This window comes from Dendroctonus ponderosae, unplaced genomic scaffold (genome assembly GCF_020466585.1).
Source record: "Dendroctonus ponderosae isolate FM_Combo_2020 unplaced genomic scaffold, Dpon_F_20191213v2 Dpon_F_20191213_1, whole genome shotgun sequence".
In the NCBI taxonomy this organism is placed as follows: Eukaryota; Metazoa; Arthropoda; class Insecta; order Coleoptera; family Curculionidae; genus Dendroctonus; species Dendroctonus ponderosae.
In genome coordinates this window covers 18,800,463-18,815,276 of record NW_026017110.1, presented here as the reverse complement: position 1 = coordinate 18,815,276, position 14,814 = coordinate 18,800,463, and the positions used below count along the sequence as shown (strand labels likewise).

General features: G+C 32.1%; 2 protein-coding genes across 9 annotated transcripts in view; both read right to left on the bottom strand.

Annotated features, from left to right (window-relative positions):
• Positions 1-966: 966 nt before the first annotated feature.
• LOC109541170 lies at positions 967-4,182 on the bottom strand. 2 transcript variants are annotated; one of them, XM_019909950.2, is made up of 6 exons: positions 3,996-4,181; positions 3,432-3,464; positions 1,917-2,084; positions 1,569-1,815; positions 1,335-1,516; positions 967-1,252 (listed from the first exon to the last, which is right to left on the bottom strand). In XM_019909950.2, exons 1-6 carry the CDS (start codon positions 4,070-4,072, stop codon positions 1,021-1,023), a joined length of 939 nt encoding a protein of 312 aa, XP_019765509.2. In that variant the 5' UTR covers positions 4,073-4,181; the 3' UTR covers positions 967-1,020. The 2 variants fall into 2 exon arrangements, with proteins under 2 accessions (XP_019765509.2, XP_048516594.1); XM_048660637.1 differs by lacking the exon at positions 1,917-2,084 and having other exon boundaries at positions 3,996-4,182.
• A 3,244-nt stretch (positions 4,183-7,426) lies between these two features.
• The window catches only part of LOC109541178 (LIM domain only protein 3), a 79,404-nt gene continuing 72,016 nt past the window's right edge, over positions 7,427-14,814 (bottom strand). For 6 of the 7 annotated variants that reach the window (XM_048667755.1, XM_048667744.1, XM_048667752.1 and 3 more), the window contains 2 exons: positions 11,130-11,271; positions 7,427-8,927 (listed from right to left, as the gene is read on the bottom strand). In XM_048667755.1, coding sequence (XP_048523712.1) covers positions 8,757-8,927; positions 11,130-11,271 — 313 coding nt within the window. In that variant the 3' untranslated portion in view covers positions 7,427-8,756. Of the gene's footprint in view, positions 8,928-11,125; positions 11,272-14,814 lie in introns of all 7 variants that reach the window. The other variant, XM_048667761.1, reaches the window with a different exon arrangement.

The window sequence follows — 14,814 nt, the reverse complement described above, 5'->3', positions numbered from 1 at the left end:
TTAACGCGGAGACAATATTAAAGTTATCATTCAAATATTGACATATTTAATACTGTTGATACAGATCGGTATTTAACAGTATTTCTTGCGTTTATGTTTCCGTTGCTGCCTCAGATTTATAAGAAATAAGAAAACGTTGTTATTAAAGAATAGAAGCAGTTGAAAAAAACTCGAAAGCATACGAAAATAATTGCGCTATAATTTTGAAAAATCCGAAGCAAAAAACAATAAAAAATTCACCTCATAAAATCCGCAAATCTGGACATCTGAGCTACTAAAATGCTACCTACCAAAGAAAAACTACAACCCTGGTTGTAGTTTTTCTTTGGTTCGTTTTTTTTCTCCTCGGATCAGTTTTTTGCAAATTTTTTTAAGGGCTTCAATGGCAGATGAGCGCTTAAGTGGACTGGCATGTTTTCACGTTCACAAAACCATGCCGACTGTGAGAAGACAACGGAAGAAAATTAATTTTGATACTTGATTAAAATTTCTACTAGATGACTCCCCTTACTTGAAAGCTGAATCCACCTTTGGTCCCAAATATAGAAATATATTAAGCTATTTATCAGTGAATCCTTTCTTTTCAGCACGTGATCCTACATTGTAACTTTTCAGGAAGTCCAGTAATAATCAGTATAAAATTGTCACTGCTACTTCATGTTTGTCCACGTTAATCTTAGTAGAAAAACAATTAGTAAGCACATCACAGTAATGGAACCAACTTTCTTATTTCCGTAAGGACAAAACGAAGCCGTAACATCGCGGCTCCGTCTTCAAAATGTGTTAACCAACCATTATAAAAATGAGTGGACATGCACGCGATGCACCCATAAACCGTAATTGCAAAAATATAGATCTCATCGTAAAAATACTGTTTAAGATTTAGGAGACAAAAAAACCTTATTAAGTATCAGCAAAATGATTTGCTGATAGCATCTGCACAGGGATAGTTATGAGTAAAACACATCATCTTTAAAAATTTAATTCACGAAAATTAACCATGTCGCATTTGAAATAAATTCAAATTTGGCTGAGATTGCTAGTCACCAAATCCCCACTAATGGCGATATAACAGAAGGCTCCATCATCTGGCATGGGCTGTTCGGCCAGAAATTCATTTGCATAACATCCTGTTGGGTCAGTTATTGGACTATTTTCGGCCGCTAATTTGGCGGCTTCAGCAAGTGGCTTCAAAGTCTGCCAAGACGGATATTCCGCAAATGGTCCTACTGCTCTCAGATCTTGCAAATACCTACAATTGTAATCGTATTCTATTAATATTTGATTTTAATTATTCTGGAATATGCTAATCTGGTTGGGTGCTGTGGGCCTACCCTAATAATGCCATCATATAGTCATTTCTAATTGCTTTCATGCGAGAACAACATTCGGTACCATGCACAGAGCAAAGCATTTGCAACCAAGCGGCCACTCTGGTTCTTTCAGCGCCTCCGGAAATCATTGCGGCATATGGTTTTGCCAAGTACAAATAGAACTGGAATTCTTGATCCAATATCTGAAACAGCGTATTTCTCCACGGTTTCTAATCGGAAGCTTTCATTCCGTACTTTATCAAATTGGTGATCTTTTCTACAAGTATCAGGATCCTCATGAACGAAGCAATCCAACAGCTGAAAATCGTCTGGCAAATTCTGAAGCGTGTCTTGCCACATGTTGTCAGTTTCCCACTGAGCAGCTGGAACGTTTAATGGGTGCACTGACTGAAGGTCTGGAAGGGCGCCATCGGGAGGGTACTCCCGAAAAATATCAACTGCCTCATCCAAAAGCAAGGAGGTAGAGAGATAAACTAAATACCTAATAAATACACAGATTAACTTAAGACTAAATAACCAACTAGCCCCACCAAATATTGAGAACTATATAACTTTGCTTGTAATCAAATTAAGTAATTTTACCTATTCCGCTTTTCTCTTAACATGGAGCTGTGGTATTCGGGCCTAAATAATTTCCTGATCCAAGGAATAATATATCTTCGGTCCCCTTCTTTGGTTAACGTAGGACCGAACATTTTCAGAACTGCACTGTAGTAGTTGAATTCGGTATTTAGAGGATCTGTAGTAAGCCTTAAGAACAAGCAAGAATTGTTGAAAATAGTGGATCAATGGCAAATTTAACTGGAAACGTTTTGTCAATTAAAATGTTTGATTTCAAAGTTAATTTAGAATTTAATATATTCTGTATTTTGAAACTGAAGTTCACTCATTAAATGAGTGAATGCACATCGATACATCCGCTCGGGAATTTGCGTATCCACTTCTTTCTTTTCTCTATCCATCTAGATTCTTTACACAGATCAGAAACACGTTTATCAAAAAGTCGATAGTGCTTCTGAATGTTCAGTAGAAATGTATTTCACATACGATTGGAAATATTAAATATTAAAAAAGTCAGGCTTTCGCTACCATTGCTCGAAACTGGTGAGATTTTACGGGTTTAGGCTTGACGACGTTATAATTGATCATTCAGTCAAGTGTACAGTTGAAATATCTCTGAAGGTGCAAGACACTCATGCTTGCAAAACGTTAGGAAGATATTATTTTTTCTCGTGGCTTCAAACCCAGACAAACCCAAGAGTTTTTTTTATCAAAACTGTTTTGATTACTGTTTAAATATTACTTTTCGTATAGTACAGAGGAATAAGTTTTTCCTATATTCTGGCGACAAATGAAACACTTCAATTTACACGAAATTTAAGCAAATGTAAGAGTCGCAGTTTGCCCTGCAATCAGGAATGTTTTAATTAATCGGTATCGTCGCAAAGATTCTTTCTTTAATAGATTACATTCAATAAATTTTTATGGAAATTTTTCTATTTTTTTGTAAATATGATGAAAAATGTTTTTTCCCATATTTGCTAAAAACGTTATTGTTTAAAATTTTCCTAGAAAATGGGTAAAAAGTTGAGTCACTTTTTTAGAACCGTTAATAAAAAATTTCATGTGAAAAAAATTAACGAAGGGAAAAATATTCCGTTTTTAAGAAATACTTCCGAGCGTTTCTTGTTTAATTTTTCAGTTAATTAACGCAGTGTTTTGCAAGTTTGTAATTTAATTTTTGTCCCAACTGTCTCAAATTTTGATAAATTCGAATCAAATAAATTTTTGGTAAATGTGTGGAAATTTTTTGAAATAATTCTATAGATTTCAATGGCAGAGGACATTCAACAAAAATACCTCGTGTATTTAAAAACCTTTCTTCACTAACCGGGTCTTCTGGATTTTGAAAAATGTTTAAACGCATTTAAAAAATAAAAATTGCTCGATAAAAAATTAATAATGATAAATGACGCAAATTAACGATTTCTTTAAGCTAAAAGCCTAAGTTTTGAATAACAAATTTCAATTGAATCTTAACTAACATTTTCAAAAGTTTGATGGAGATGTTTCAAAAAAATGGGCACATTGGCTTACCTAGGAGGAGCAGACCCTTCTTCAGTATCTGTCCTAAAAATAAAAAATATTTATGACATGTATATGACAATTTTAAAAATGTTTAAAATTAATTACACAACAACGTTGAAAAATAAATAAATAACTTCGTTACAGTTCTTAATACATTAACTGTTGGTTGAACAATGTCTAATATGTTTGCTTGCTAATGTGGATTAAGAAAAAAATCAATTCGAGTTCTCGCGTTTCAGTAGCTTTAGATGTAAAATCAGATATAAGAACTGTTCTCTACAATTAACTTGAATATATTAGACAGGGCAAAAGGGTACAAACAACAGATGCAAGCAAATACCCGAAAAATAGATAATAACAGTAGCTTTACAGGTTTGCTAATTAAAATGTATATTATTATTATTATTATTGACATGTAACTAAAGAACAAAGCCCGAATCTAATACTCTGAACAAAATTTAGCGATTAGAAACATATTTTTAAAAGTAAAGAATTCCCAATTTTTCCCCAATATTTTCACTGATGTGTTTTGGAGTTATTTGTTTTCCTTGGATTTAAAACGTTAATACGTACGGTTGATTTGCGGATGGTGCATTTAAGGGTGCTGCTTCAGGCGCCTCACCTTCTCCTACGGTCTCTTCGTCAGCCATGTTATTAATCACACAAGAAAATTTGGAAGCTTTCTTCAAATTTCAAAAACGAACTTTTTAAATTATAATTAACGTACTGACAATGTCACATTTTATCGTACCTTCGAATTAACCTGGGGTTTATTGCTTTTCTTCTGCGCTTTGCCGATCTAAAGTTAAAATATTTGACATTCATTTTTCAACACTTAATTAAAAGCATAACTATTTTCTTACATGTAGAATTCTTAGATTTAAAATCAAAGCTCAGTTTCATTTAAATGAAATTGAAATGTGCATAATTCTAATCAATCGGAATTGATTTTTTCGGGTAAAAACAGTACAGAAAAAGTGTACGTAATAAATATAACGGCAAAAAAATCTTTGAGGCAACGCACTAAAAACAGTAATGTTTATTTATGCTTTATTTCATAATTTTAATATATTTGGTTCATCATGAAATGGCTCACGAAGTTCAGTTAAAAGATCAATTTTTATGGGATTTAATGTAATAATATTAATGACAGTTTGATATTTTTAGCATAGCGTCCTCATAAGGAATTCTAAAATAAAATAATGTTTAATGCTATAATCTTACATTGTCAGACAATTTTCTTCGAAATCAGATCCACTTAGCACCTGCATAATTATTTCATAGTTTCATTTAAACTACTTATAAAATTTTTGTTAAAATGGAATAAAAAAGAACTCATTTACCTATAGAATAAATGTGCACGTTCATCAATTTTATCCATCAGCTCACAAGAAATTAGGCGCTTTTGTTTTATATTAACGCTTAAAGTTATAATGTATTGAAGAAGAACAAAACCTTAAATATTCAGTTGCGTAAAGAGTTAAACTCTATTGTCAGATTTCTTAATAATTAATTAAGTAGGACAATTGCGTTGTTATTTTATAACAACTTAAAGAGGCTAGGCGGCATTTAATTGGCCTGAAATTATTATTTATTTAATGTAGCACTGCTCCTGTTTTTATGACAGTATATTGAGAAAAACCGGAATTATATTATACAGAGAATAAAAAAAGACCATACATTTTTCTATATAAAAATGAATACTAATCTACTTGTAAGTGCAGCGTTGGACTTGAAAAAATGTCTAAGTGTTAAATTTTTTTGAAATATTTACTGAAAGAATTTAAATTGAATTAATAATTTAATAGACTGCAAGCAAAATATATGTTGTAGGGAATGGCTGGCAATAAAGCACACAAATCAAGGTAGATAAAGCCAAGTCTGTGAAATCTAATCTGCTAAATGATTTAAAACAAAGCGACATCCAAAGAAATTATAAAGACGATAAGAGAAGCTCCCAATCCCAATTAAATATGTAAAAGTTTCGAAAACCCCTTCTTTACGAAAACGGGCTTGAAGTTAAGGGCAGGCAGTTTAAAATAATCTTATGTAAATCTGTTGGAGCTTACGAAAAGTGAGAAAGTCCCGCTTATCGTAGATTAGAAAGAGAAAGAGGGCGCCAAAGTTTTAGACGAGAAATAGAGGCATTTAGCGAATAAATTCGCTTCCCACCTGGTTGTTCTCAGATTATTTAAACGTTTCTTAATACAGGCCATTATTTAAGATCTCGCCGGATGCTAATTAGGGGCTTACCGTGTGTCTGTTTCATCCCCATCTGGAGGGTTAATATTCTAAACTTTCAAGCTAGGAAAACTTATAGTGTTATGTAAAATGTCCCATATTGTAGCACTGTTTGGGATTTCAGTTTGCGTTCAGCGAAGTTTATGATATCGTCCTTAATGTATGTGCGTGAACAGTCGGTGTGTATATTCATAAATTGCTCGACATTCGAGCGAAATTTACAGTTTGTCCCTGAATTAATTTTGAAGTAAAATTACTTAATATAATGTAAATGCCCCCAGCATCCAAACAGTTTATCAAGCCAGTTAAATTGGATTTCTGTATAGTGGAATATACCTTATTTTGTACTGCTCGTAAGATATCCTGATCGAAACTCTCTTCTTATTCGCGCTAAAATAATACGCTCATATATCATGGACATTCAAGAAAAAAATACTTAATGTGTCTCTAAAATAGCATAATTCGCTACTTGTTTATGTTATAAGGTTTTTCCTTTATTTAAACTTTTGCAATGGTGATTCTTGCTAGATATGTTTTTGATAATTCAATCAAATCGTGAAGATCAAAAATTGGCAGAAACCATCAATCAATCAAGAATGTTTATAAACGACAAAATCCTTATATGATTATGAGCCAATAAAGATTGAACTGATAGAAATGAAACAGAATTAGTTTGGGATTCTTAAAAATAATAAATAATTCGCCTAAACATCGTTCTGAACAACAGCCATTTTGTATTTCCCAAAACATTTTTTTTTTAAGGCAATGGTCTGAAATGGATCCTACATCTGCCCTTATAATTTATAAGTATTAATAATACAAGAACATAAATTGCTATATGCATGTTTTCTCAGCAAAAATTCAAAGAAAAAATTTGCACCGGATGCAACAAGTCACTATTTTAATTTTTTTATTAAATAAAAATCGTTGCTCAATTCTTTTCGGTTAACAAATATAGATGTAATATTTTCGTTTAATTTTGTCATATACTTCACCTCTCGGAATTAGCAAAACTGTTCATTTCTTTCCAATAAAAAATGGACTCAATAGTTTAGATTAAAAATTTCATACGCAACGCTATCGTAATTTCAAATATATGTATGCAGCTTCGTTTATAAAAGTTTTCTAATTTGATATGTTTGCTTTATTTTTAAATCGACAATTCCTTAGTGCAGCCAATTATATTCGGAACACTCTCTGTATTTTAAATATCTTACCAGATTATTGCCAGAACTATTTTTGATAAATATTTAAAAGTGATTATTACTATATCTTTTCAATATTTTGATTTAGCAGTAAACCTTTACCTATATTATTTTATGAGTTTAAAAATTTTTCAATTTTCTATGTTTACTTTTCACGTTTTAAATGTGTCGACTTATGAGAATCTTAATCGCCTTTAAAATATCTCTTGTAACTAATTCGATGAGCTGCAATGAAATTTCATAAGATTCACCAAGTAAACTCGAGTTTTTTTCAGATTCCAAAGGTTGTCGATTTTTTAAGATATTCCTATCATTTGTTTGTTGTTAAAAATTGAAGAAAAATGCTGAGAAATTACTTTAACTTTTTTAAACGGTGAAGCAACTGTTAATATTTGGCATAACGTTTAAAAATATAACGTAACATTCAGAAAAAAATATTCTGAGGCAAGTTCAAATTCAGTAGAATATGTGAGATCACTGTTTCTATTCACTTCCTGCATTGTGACAAAATACGGCATATTAGGGATAAGGAATTAGGAAAAATTATACTAGAACACATTATGTTACTAAGTATGACTTTATTTCTTTGGTAAACTCATTGGCATTATATGCGATACGCTAATTTTGTACTGTACAACAAACAAAGAAACTCAATTGGCACCTCTTCAATTTTCCTTAATACGTCTATTTCCTAGCCGATTTTTAAATCGATATTTACATAACTAAGTTTTAAAATTATTAACGTATAATATGGCAACAACAAAATAATGAAAAATAACTCATTGACATCAAATAACAATTAAAAGTAAATACTGTAACGAAGTATGTGAATACTACAAATTTCTTACACTACTGGTAAAACTAAACGTAAAGTCACTGAATGAGTGGAGAATTATTAGAACGCAACAAACAGTGTGAAGTGAAGTTTCACGGCATTCAATTTCAGTATTATGGCTATCAAATTCTCCCATTTTATAAGAGAAATAAATAAAGCAAATTTAATTAATTCCAGGCATTTTCTGTTGTTTCTATCTTGAACACAATATAACACAGTATACAGAGCGACTGACATAATGGACAAAGCTAAGATATGAAGCCTTTAACAAAACTATAACCCACGTAATTTGGGTAAACTTTGATGCTCAAAAGTAGTATTTAAAACTCTTTACTGATGTAGGTATAAATCAACCAAAAAGTGACGAAGATTGCTAACAGACTTTCTTAGAACCGCAGACTTCTAAAAGTTATATTGCACATCTATAGAGCAAGTAGTCTTATATTATCATTTTCATCAGATTTATAATATCATTAGATATTGAGCATTATTTACAAACAATGTTAACGTATACAGTATATTTACAAATTTATTTTCAATATTTTTCCTATCGGTAATTGCTCATTTTTGCCAAGCCGAATGATGAAAAAATAGCTTAGGATTCATTAAAGCTTATAGGCTTTTGTCATTTCAACAGCTCTACCTAGATGCTAACAACAAAAATGAGCATTTCAACTGCTAGTGGCTAAATCCCTAAATGAAGATCATCATCGTTCAGGTCCATAAAAAAATATGTTCTGACTGACCATAACCACTAACGCATCATGGTATATATGTAATTATTAATCGCCTAAACAGACAAAAACAATACTTTTTCCTTGAGTATAATGGAAGTGAATAATACTGTTATTTTCGCAACTGATACATATATTCTAAATGGCTTTCAAAATCGAGCTTTTGGATAAAATTGCGAAATGATGAAACGACGATTATAACATCAACAAATTATCTAAGCTGTTTCCCTTTAAATAAAAAAAAATATTGTTTTTGGTTCCACTATCGAACTTACAATATACATAGTGAACATCACAGTCAAGTGATTATCTACAACTTTCAGCTGGGCGTCCCTAAAGACATTGGACCATTCTTCAGATGAGTCGCTCCTCCAAAGGCCTGATTGGGAAGAGGAGGTTGTCCTGATGAGGACATGTTGTTGTTCATGTCACCATTGGTTGGAGGTAAAGGAGGACGATGGCCGTTCATAAGATGGCCCGGCATTGGAGTCTGAAAACAACCGGAAAAAAATATAAGAGCAACAGTTGTCGGTATGGTAATTTGTTGAAACCATCAGATAAATAGAGCCGCTAAGGAAATAATTTTGTAATGCTCAGAATTTATTGAAAAAGTTTAGCCTCAACGGTTTTAAACACTCAAATTCATTTTAAACCAAAAGTTGTAATTGGTGCAAAATTATTCAAGGTTGTTTCTAAAAAACTAAATATTATCGTATTACCTCATATATATCATTATACCGGTAAATACTTATTTGAGGATTCCTATCAACAAATAATACGGCTGGAAAATATCGACTAGGCAAATTCGAGAATTTTTCCAAGAAATCTGAATGGTCCTTTGAGAAAATATAGTTAAACTCAAATGCCTTAAGGCAGCAACGATGAGGGAGCAAAAAATGATTCGTAGGGGAGAAGGGGATTAAAAATGTGAGTTCGTAATTGGATTGTACCCACTCGCAAATATTTAAGGGGTCGTAGTGACTATGAAAGCAACTGGAATTACATTCAGCCACAATTTTAAAGGGCCATATCCCTAGTTGCATATAAAGATCATCAAGAGATAGAATAGATTACTGTTTTCCATCGAGTTGGCCAAACTTTCATTAATAATTCTGAGTATCACTTTGATAATTAAGTTTGAGCTGCAATTAATTTTAAGTGAATTATTTTGTGCAACTTTACCTAGATAAAATAGAACACAGAGCTACTTATAAAAGTAGTTTCTTAAAATGTAAGCATTCCTTGATAAAATCTCGTTACTTAGTGCTAAAACAAATAATTTCCCGAGAAATAAGATGGAAGTAGTTTGTGCGATCGATGTCTATACAATATGTATGAGCGAGTGGAAACAGCAAATGCGAAATGCGACTTTTTCATCTTTGATGGCGCGAGTGCTGTTCGTCTCCGCAATACTTAAGTAGAATTAAGACTAACGTTCATGTTTTTATTGAATTTCAATTGGTAAATAGAACTAGAAGATGTTTGCTGATAATCGGCGTGATTCTCTCCATGCAGAAATTAAGCAAATGTCCCTAAGTTGTTTAGTGATATCTGAAATTTTATTGTTTTTTACTAAAGCGAAAAATTCTGCTTCAAGTCAAACTGAGACTATAGGTTTAGCTAATTGTCACTTTCATGCCCTAAATAATATAATTAGCTTGTTAAGCTACTAGAAAGTGTCAAAAATTTGTAAGGGTTCAACATGATGCAAATTGATGATTTCAGTGCTTAAATAGTGAAACTCTAAAAGTCTAGTGCTTTGCGCTCTTACAGTTCCAGCAGCAATAACACCTTTTTTTGCAAGTAAGTTAGGCGTGCTTACAGAAACTTCAACAGGTTATTCAGTTTCAAAACTCCTAAACTGCGACAACAATCTTTAAGCATTATTGTGCTGAATTTAAAGCGTGAACAAAATGTTCCTAATAAGCAGGCATCTACAATTGTTTAAAATAACATCTTTTACAAGCAAATCTTTCAATTATTTCAAGTGCTATAATACCGCCATAGTTACATTTTGATTTTCTCTCCGGTTAAGAATATCTTGAAAATAACTAATCAAAAAAAGGGATTTGGGTGTTTTTTTTGCAAATAAATATTAGTTCTAATTTGAAAATACTTAAAAAATCAATTTTTTTCTATGCTGGTTTTTAAATCCTTTTTTGACGACAGTAAAAAAATTTACGAAACCTTTAATTCATGTTTTATATGCCCTTGTTTAATATAGGACACATCCGTTTGGTTGCATTTGTTGAAAACGTATACCGAATGAAAATATACATCTAATTTTAATGAATAGAAGGTTTATTGTTTGTCTATTTGATTACTATCTTAACGTCGCAACTTATTTACTTTCAGAAATGTTTAAACAATTTTATGACAAATATTACAAACTCAGTTATTACAGCAATAAATCTTAAAACAACTTTTCATTCTAAAATGGTCTTTACATAAATGTGGAACAGCCGATACGAGATTTCTTCCGATTATAGTAAACTAAACTGTAAGTTTGAATTTAGAGACACTAAGACTTTTAAGCCATGTAGAAAAATATTTTCTTGTGAGGCAATGAAAGGCCGCAATAAGCAAGGAACACATTTTGCATTTTCAACACATTTCGCTTTATCAACACATTTTCTGATAAATAATGTTTGTAAAAGTGTGAAATATAACAAAAGTAAAGTTACGTACTTACCGGCGGTATGGATGTCTGCCTCTTCAAATGTGATAAAGGAGGAGGATTGTACGCCATGTTTGCAAATACTAGTCTTTCCTCATAGTCGTATTCACATAAGATTTTGTTCTCGCACAGGTAGAATCTATCGCCTACGCAAAACCTGTAACAAAACCAACTGTAAGTGATTGGCTGTTTTTGCTGCATCAATATAATTTCACTCAGCTACTTCTGCTTAGGGCAATAAGTCCTATAACATGCATGGTGTCTTTGAATCACCAAAAAATCCAGGTATTTTCAAAATATGTACAGTGGTTAGTTAAAATTATGCATTTTTTTAATTTAAAAAGTTTAAAGTTTCAAGCTATCCCTAAAAGAAAATGTTGAAGTTAATGCCAATACTGAATGGGGTGAAATTTCTGTTTGCCCAATTATCCTTATAGATCCAGTTTAAGATAAAATGTTAAACTAATCTTGCAGCATCTAAAAATTTCAATCTCGTCCAAATAGTTCGAATGACACATAAATTTGAAGGTCGACTAGACAGGATCTGAAAATTTAATTCCGTGTCCGTCTGAAGAAAGAGAGAGGCAATATATGAGTGCATAGCTTCGCTCACCTTTCGAGATCGCTATATTTGAAATAAAGCAGGAAAATCACAAGCGGGACGTCGCAGGACAATCAGGAAATGGGTACGTTGAGACCGTTGGAGAATAGGCCACATGTATATATCTATCACAATTCAAATAGTCCGCGATGTCGAGGCCCGGGAATGATTTCCCCAATGGCTTATAAAGTCCTTTAAAAGACAACACACGATTGAGACGAGCAGGTCTCTTTCCTTTTACAGGGTTTCCGAATGTAGATTTCAGAAAGTAGATGAGCCATTTATAGTTATGAAATAATTCAGACATCACATAATTGTATCATGCGTGTTTTCTCTATGTTCAAATGTATTTCTTCAAGTTATGTTTTGCATGCATTTTTTKAATACTCTTCATCTACTTAATGCATCTCATGTTTTATTAGCTGCAATATTTAGCAACATGCTGCTACTTAAGCCCTATTAGATGAGCCCATACTTGGGAAATATTTGCCTTTCGTCCAAATTTTCTTTACCCCAATGTTGCGTTTTCTTTGGTAGGCTGTATAGAAGAACATTTTGCCAGAATATTTCAAATAACTCTCAACTCTTACGCAAAAAAGCTGCAAATAAAATGAATGTGAAATGAGAGCAATTTTTTTCAATTCTTCAGGTTTAATGCAATCAAAAACAAATATTTAAAAAACATTTACAGTAAACAACTGGGAAAAAAATTAAAATGTCAACTATTGGAGAAAACAAGGCAGTTACGTAGTTGAAAATAATATAGAAAGCAAGATGAATCAATTCAAAAAACAAGGCTTAAAACAGGAATTAGACTTGCAAAAGTTTCACCGAGACTGACAAAGTTAAGGGAAAGAAATGCTATTGCACCATTAAAATTCATCTTGTACGTTTGCACTATTTTGAACACTGGTCAAGCAAATATATCTTGCTTACGGTCCCTTTTTACTTCTATAAGCGATGAATAATTTAAGGCTTGAAAACAATATTACAAAACATGCAAGAAACACTGATAATACAAGCAGAAGAAGTCTAATAAAAATAATGTTTTGGATAAATGCCCATTGTCGTTCACAATTCAGTTATTTATTTTTAAACAAAAATATTAACATTCTTCTTGTCATCGAATCAGAATTATTCGAGTTTGTTATTAATTTACAAACATGTTTTCATTTTTGATTCGCTTAACTGCAAATAACGCTTGAATTTTGCTTCCTCAATTTCATGATGTTCCCTTGTCCTTTAGATTTTGATTCCAACTAAAAATGTTCCCTTGTTTCAAGCTATCCGAACGACATTAAGGTAAATTTGAGGAAAACAACAGTGAGCTAGAAAAGTCACGGAATTTAGGTTTGCAGGTTTACTGATGAATACAAATTTGGTACTAATAATAGATGACTTTAGTCCTTAAAATCAATGGGTCAAGCAATGTGCCTTATCACTTATCATTTTAACATTTTACACGACGAAGAGTTATTAAGATAAAGTGGGCAGCTATTTTTAATGGGGTACCTGGTACATTTTGAGCTAATTTTAGCCAAAGACGTTTACACTGGACTGTTGCTAAAATATATAATTTAACTGTAGCCGACACTGTTTATTTAATTAAATTTTTTCGGAATAACTTGAGGAATAAATAGTTTCATCACATTAGTATTTAATTGGTTAGGAAGAAATTGCGATTAAATTTAGGGCATTTTCTCTTAGTCCCTAAATGTTGTCCCTTTCCATATTGCTTGTGCAGTCTATTTGAACCAACATTTCTATGTCCTAACGGATTAATAGTTTAAGTTTACATTTACTTCAAACATTTGTATATTATTATTACACAGGGTGGTCCTCAACTGATGTGACAGAAATTTGGTATTTCAAATCAATTGGAGCTTGTAATTAAAGTGATGATCGACTTTAAATGGCGATTAAAAAGGAAAATAAATTAGCGATCCCAAGCTTCTTTATAAAACGAGAATGGATAGAATGCGAGACATAAAACACGAAATTGCCTTTCATAGTCCATATAACAGGGCACAATTGGACAATCGGATAGTTCCATGCGCCGAATTGCCAGCAAACGTTATCAATTTACAGAGGTCTCTTTCAATTACGTTAAAAATGACGAAACATTGTGGCCCATTAAATCTGCAGAATACAGATATAACTATAATAGTCCAAGCGAACAATGGTCTCGAATAACGCTTCCATATATTTTCGTTTATTAGCCCCGATTTCCACCTAACTGGCTTTCGTAATGTCAAAATCTGAACATCGCGATAAAGGGACCATTGTTTAGTTGATTGTCAAATTTATGTTTGTACAAATTAAATCTGCACACAGCAGCAGCTATCTGGCGGTAACAAAAGTTGACAATCAGTCGTAATTTGGGGTTGTATTATTGTTAAGCGCCCGGTGAAAATATTTTGCCGAGATAACTGGAATTCGCCAGAGAACAAAGTGTGCCATAGGTAGTTAATTAATTTGCATTCTACATTATACATATAAAATATACTTTAAAATGTCGCATGGCAAACGATTAAAAAGTCGCGTTTCTCTAGCATCCGCTAATCACATGAGCAACCAAAAAAAGGTCAGAAAGCACCTTGATTTGTGGCATGCCAAAATACGTTCTTGGATCACTTTGCTTACGAAAAAAATACGCTTTTAAAAAATATTTTAAAACGTATACTAATAAAGTTTGATTTGGAAAGTGTACCACCATGAACTTAAATTGACGAATCCATTGAACTTCTCAACTGGATTACCAAAATTACAAACGAAATAAAGCAGAAAGTTTGATAACAATATATTAATGACTCATTGACAAATGTACAAATTCTAAAATCAATCAATCGTTTCAAATTAATAACGAGAGAAAACCAAATAAACAACAAATAACAAAATTCTCCTTTAATTTAGTTTTAGATAAGTTCTATATTGTTGAGGCGGATTCATTTTTTTACAAACTTCTTTTTGGGTATTTTGTCTAAAAAATTTTTGTCTTTAAAAAATACAGAATTTCCTCACGTCTTTTATTACAGATTGATAAATAGTGCTCCCATTTCGCAATAAGAACGAATTATTTATCGACAAGTAATCAAGAAC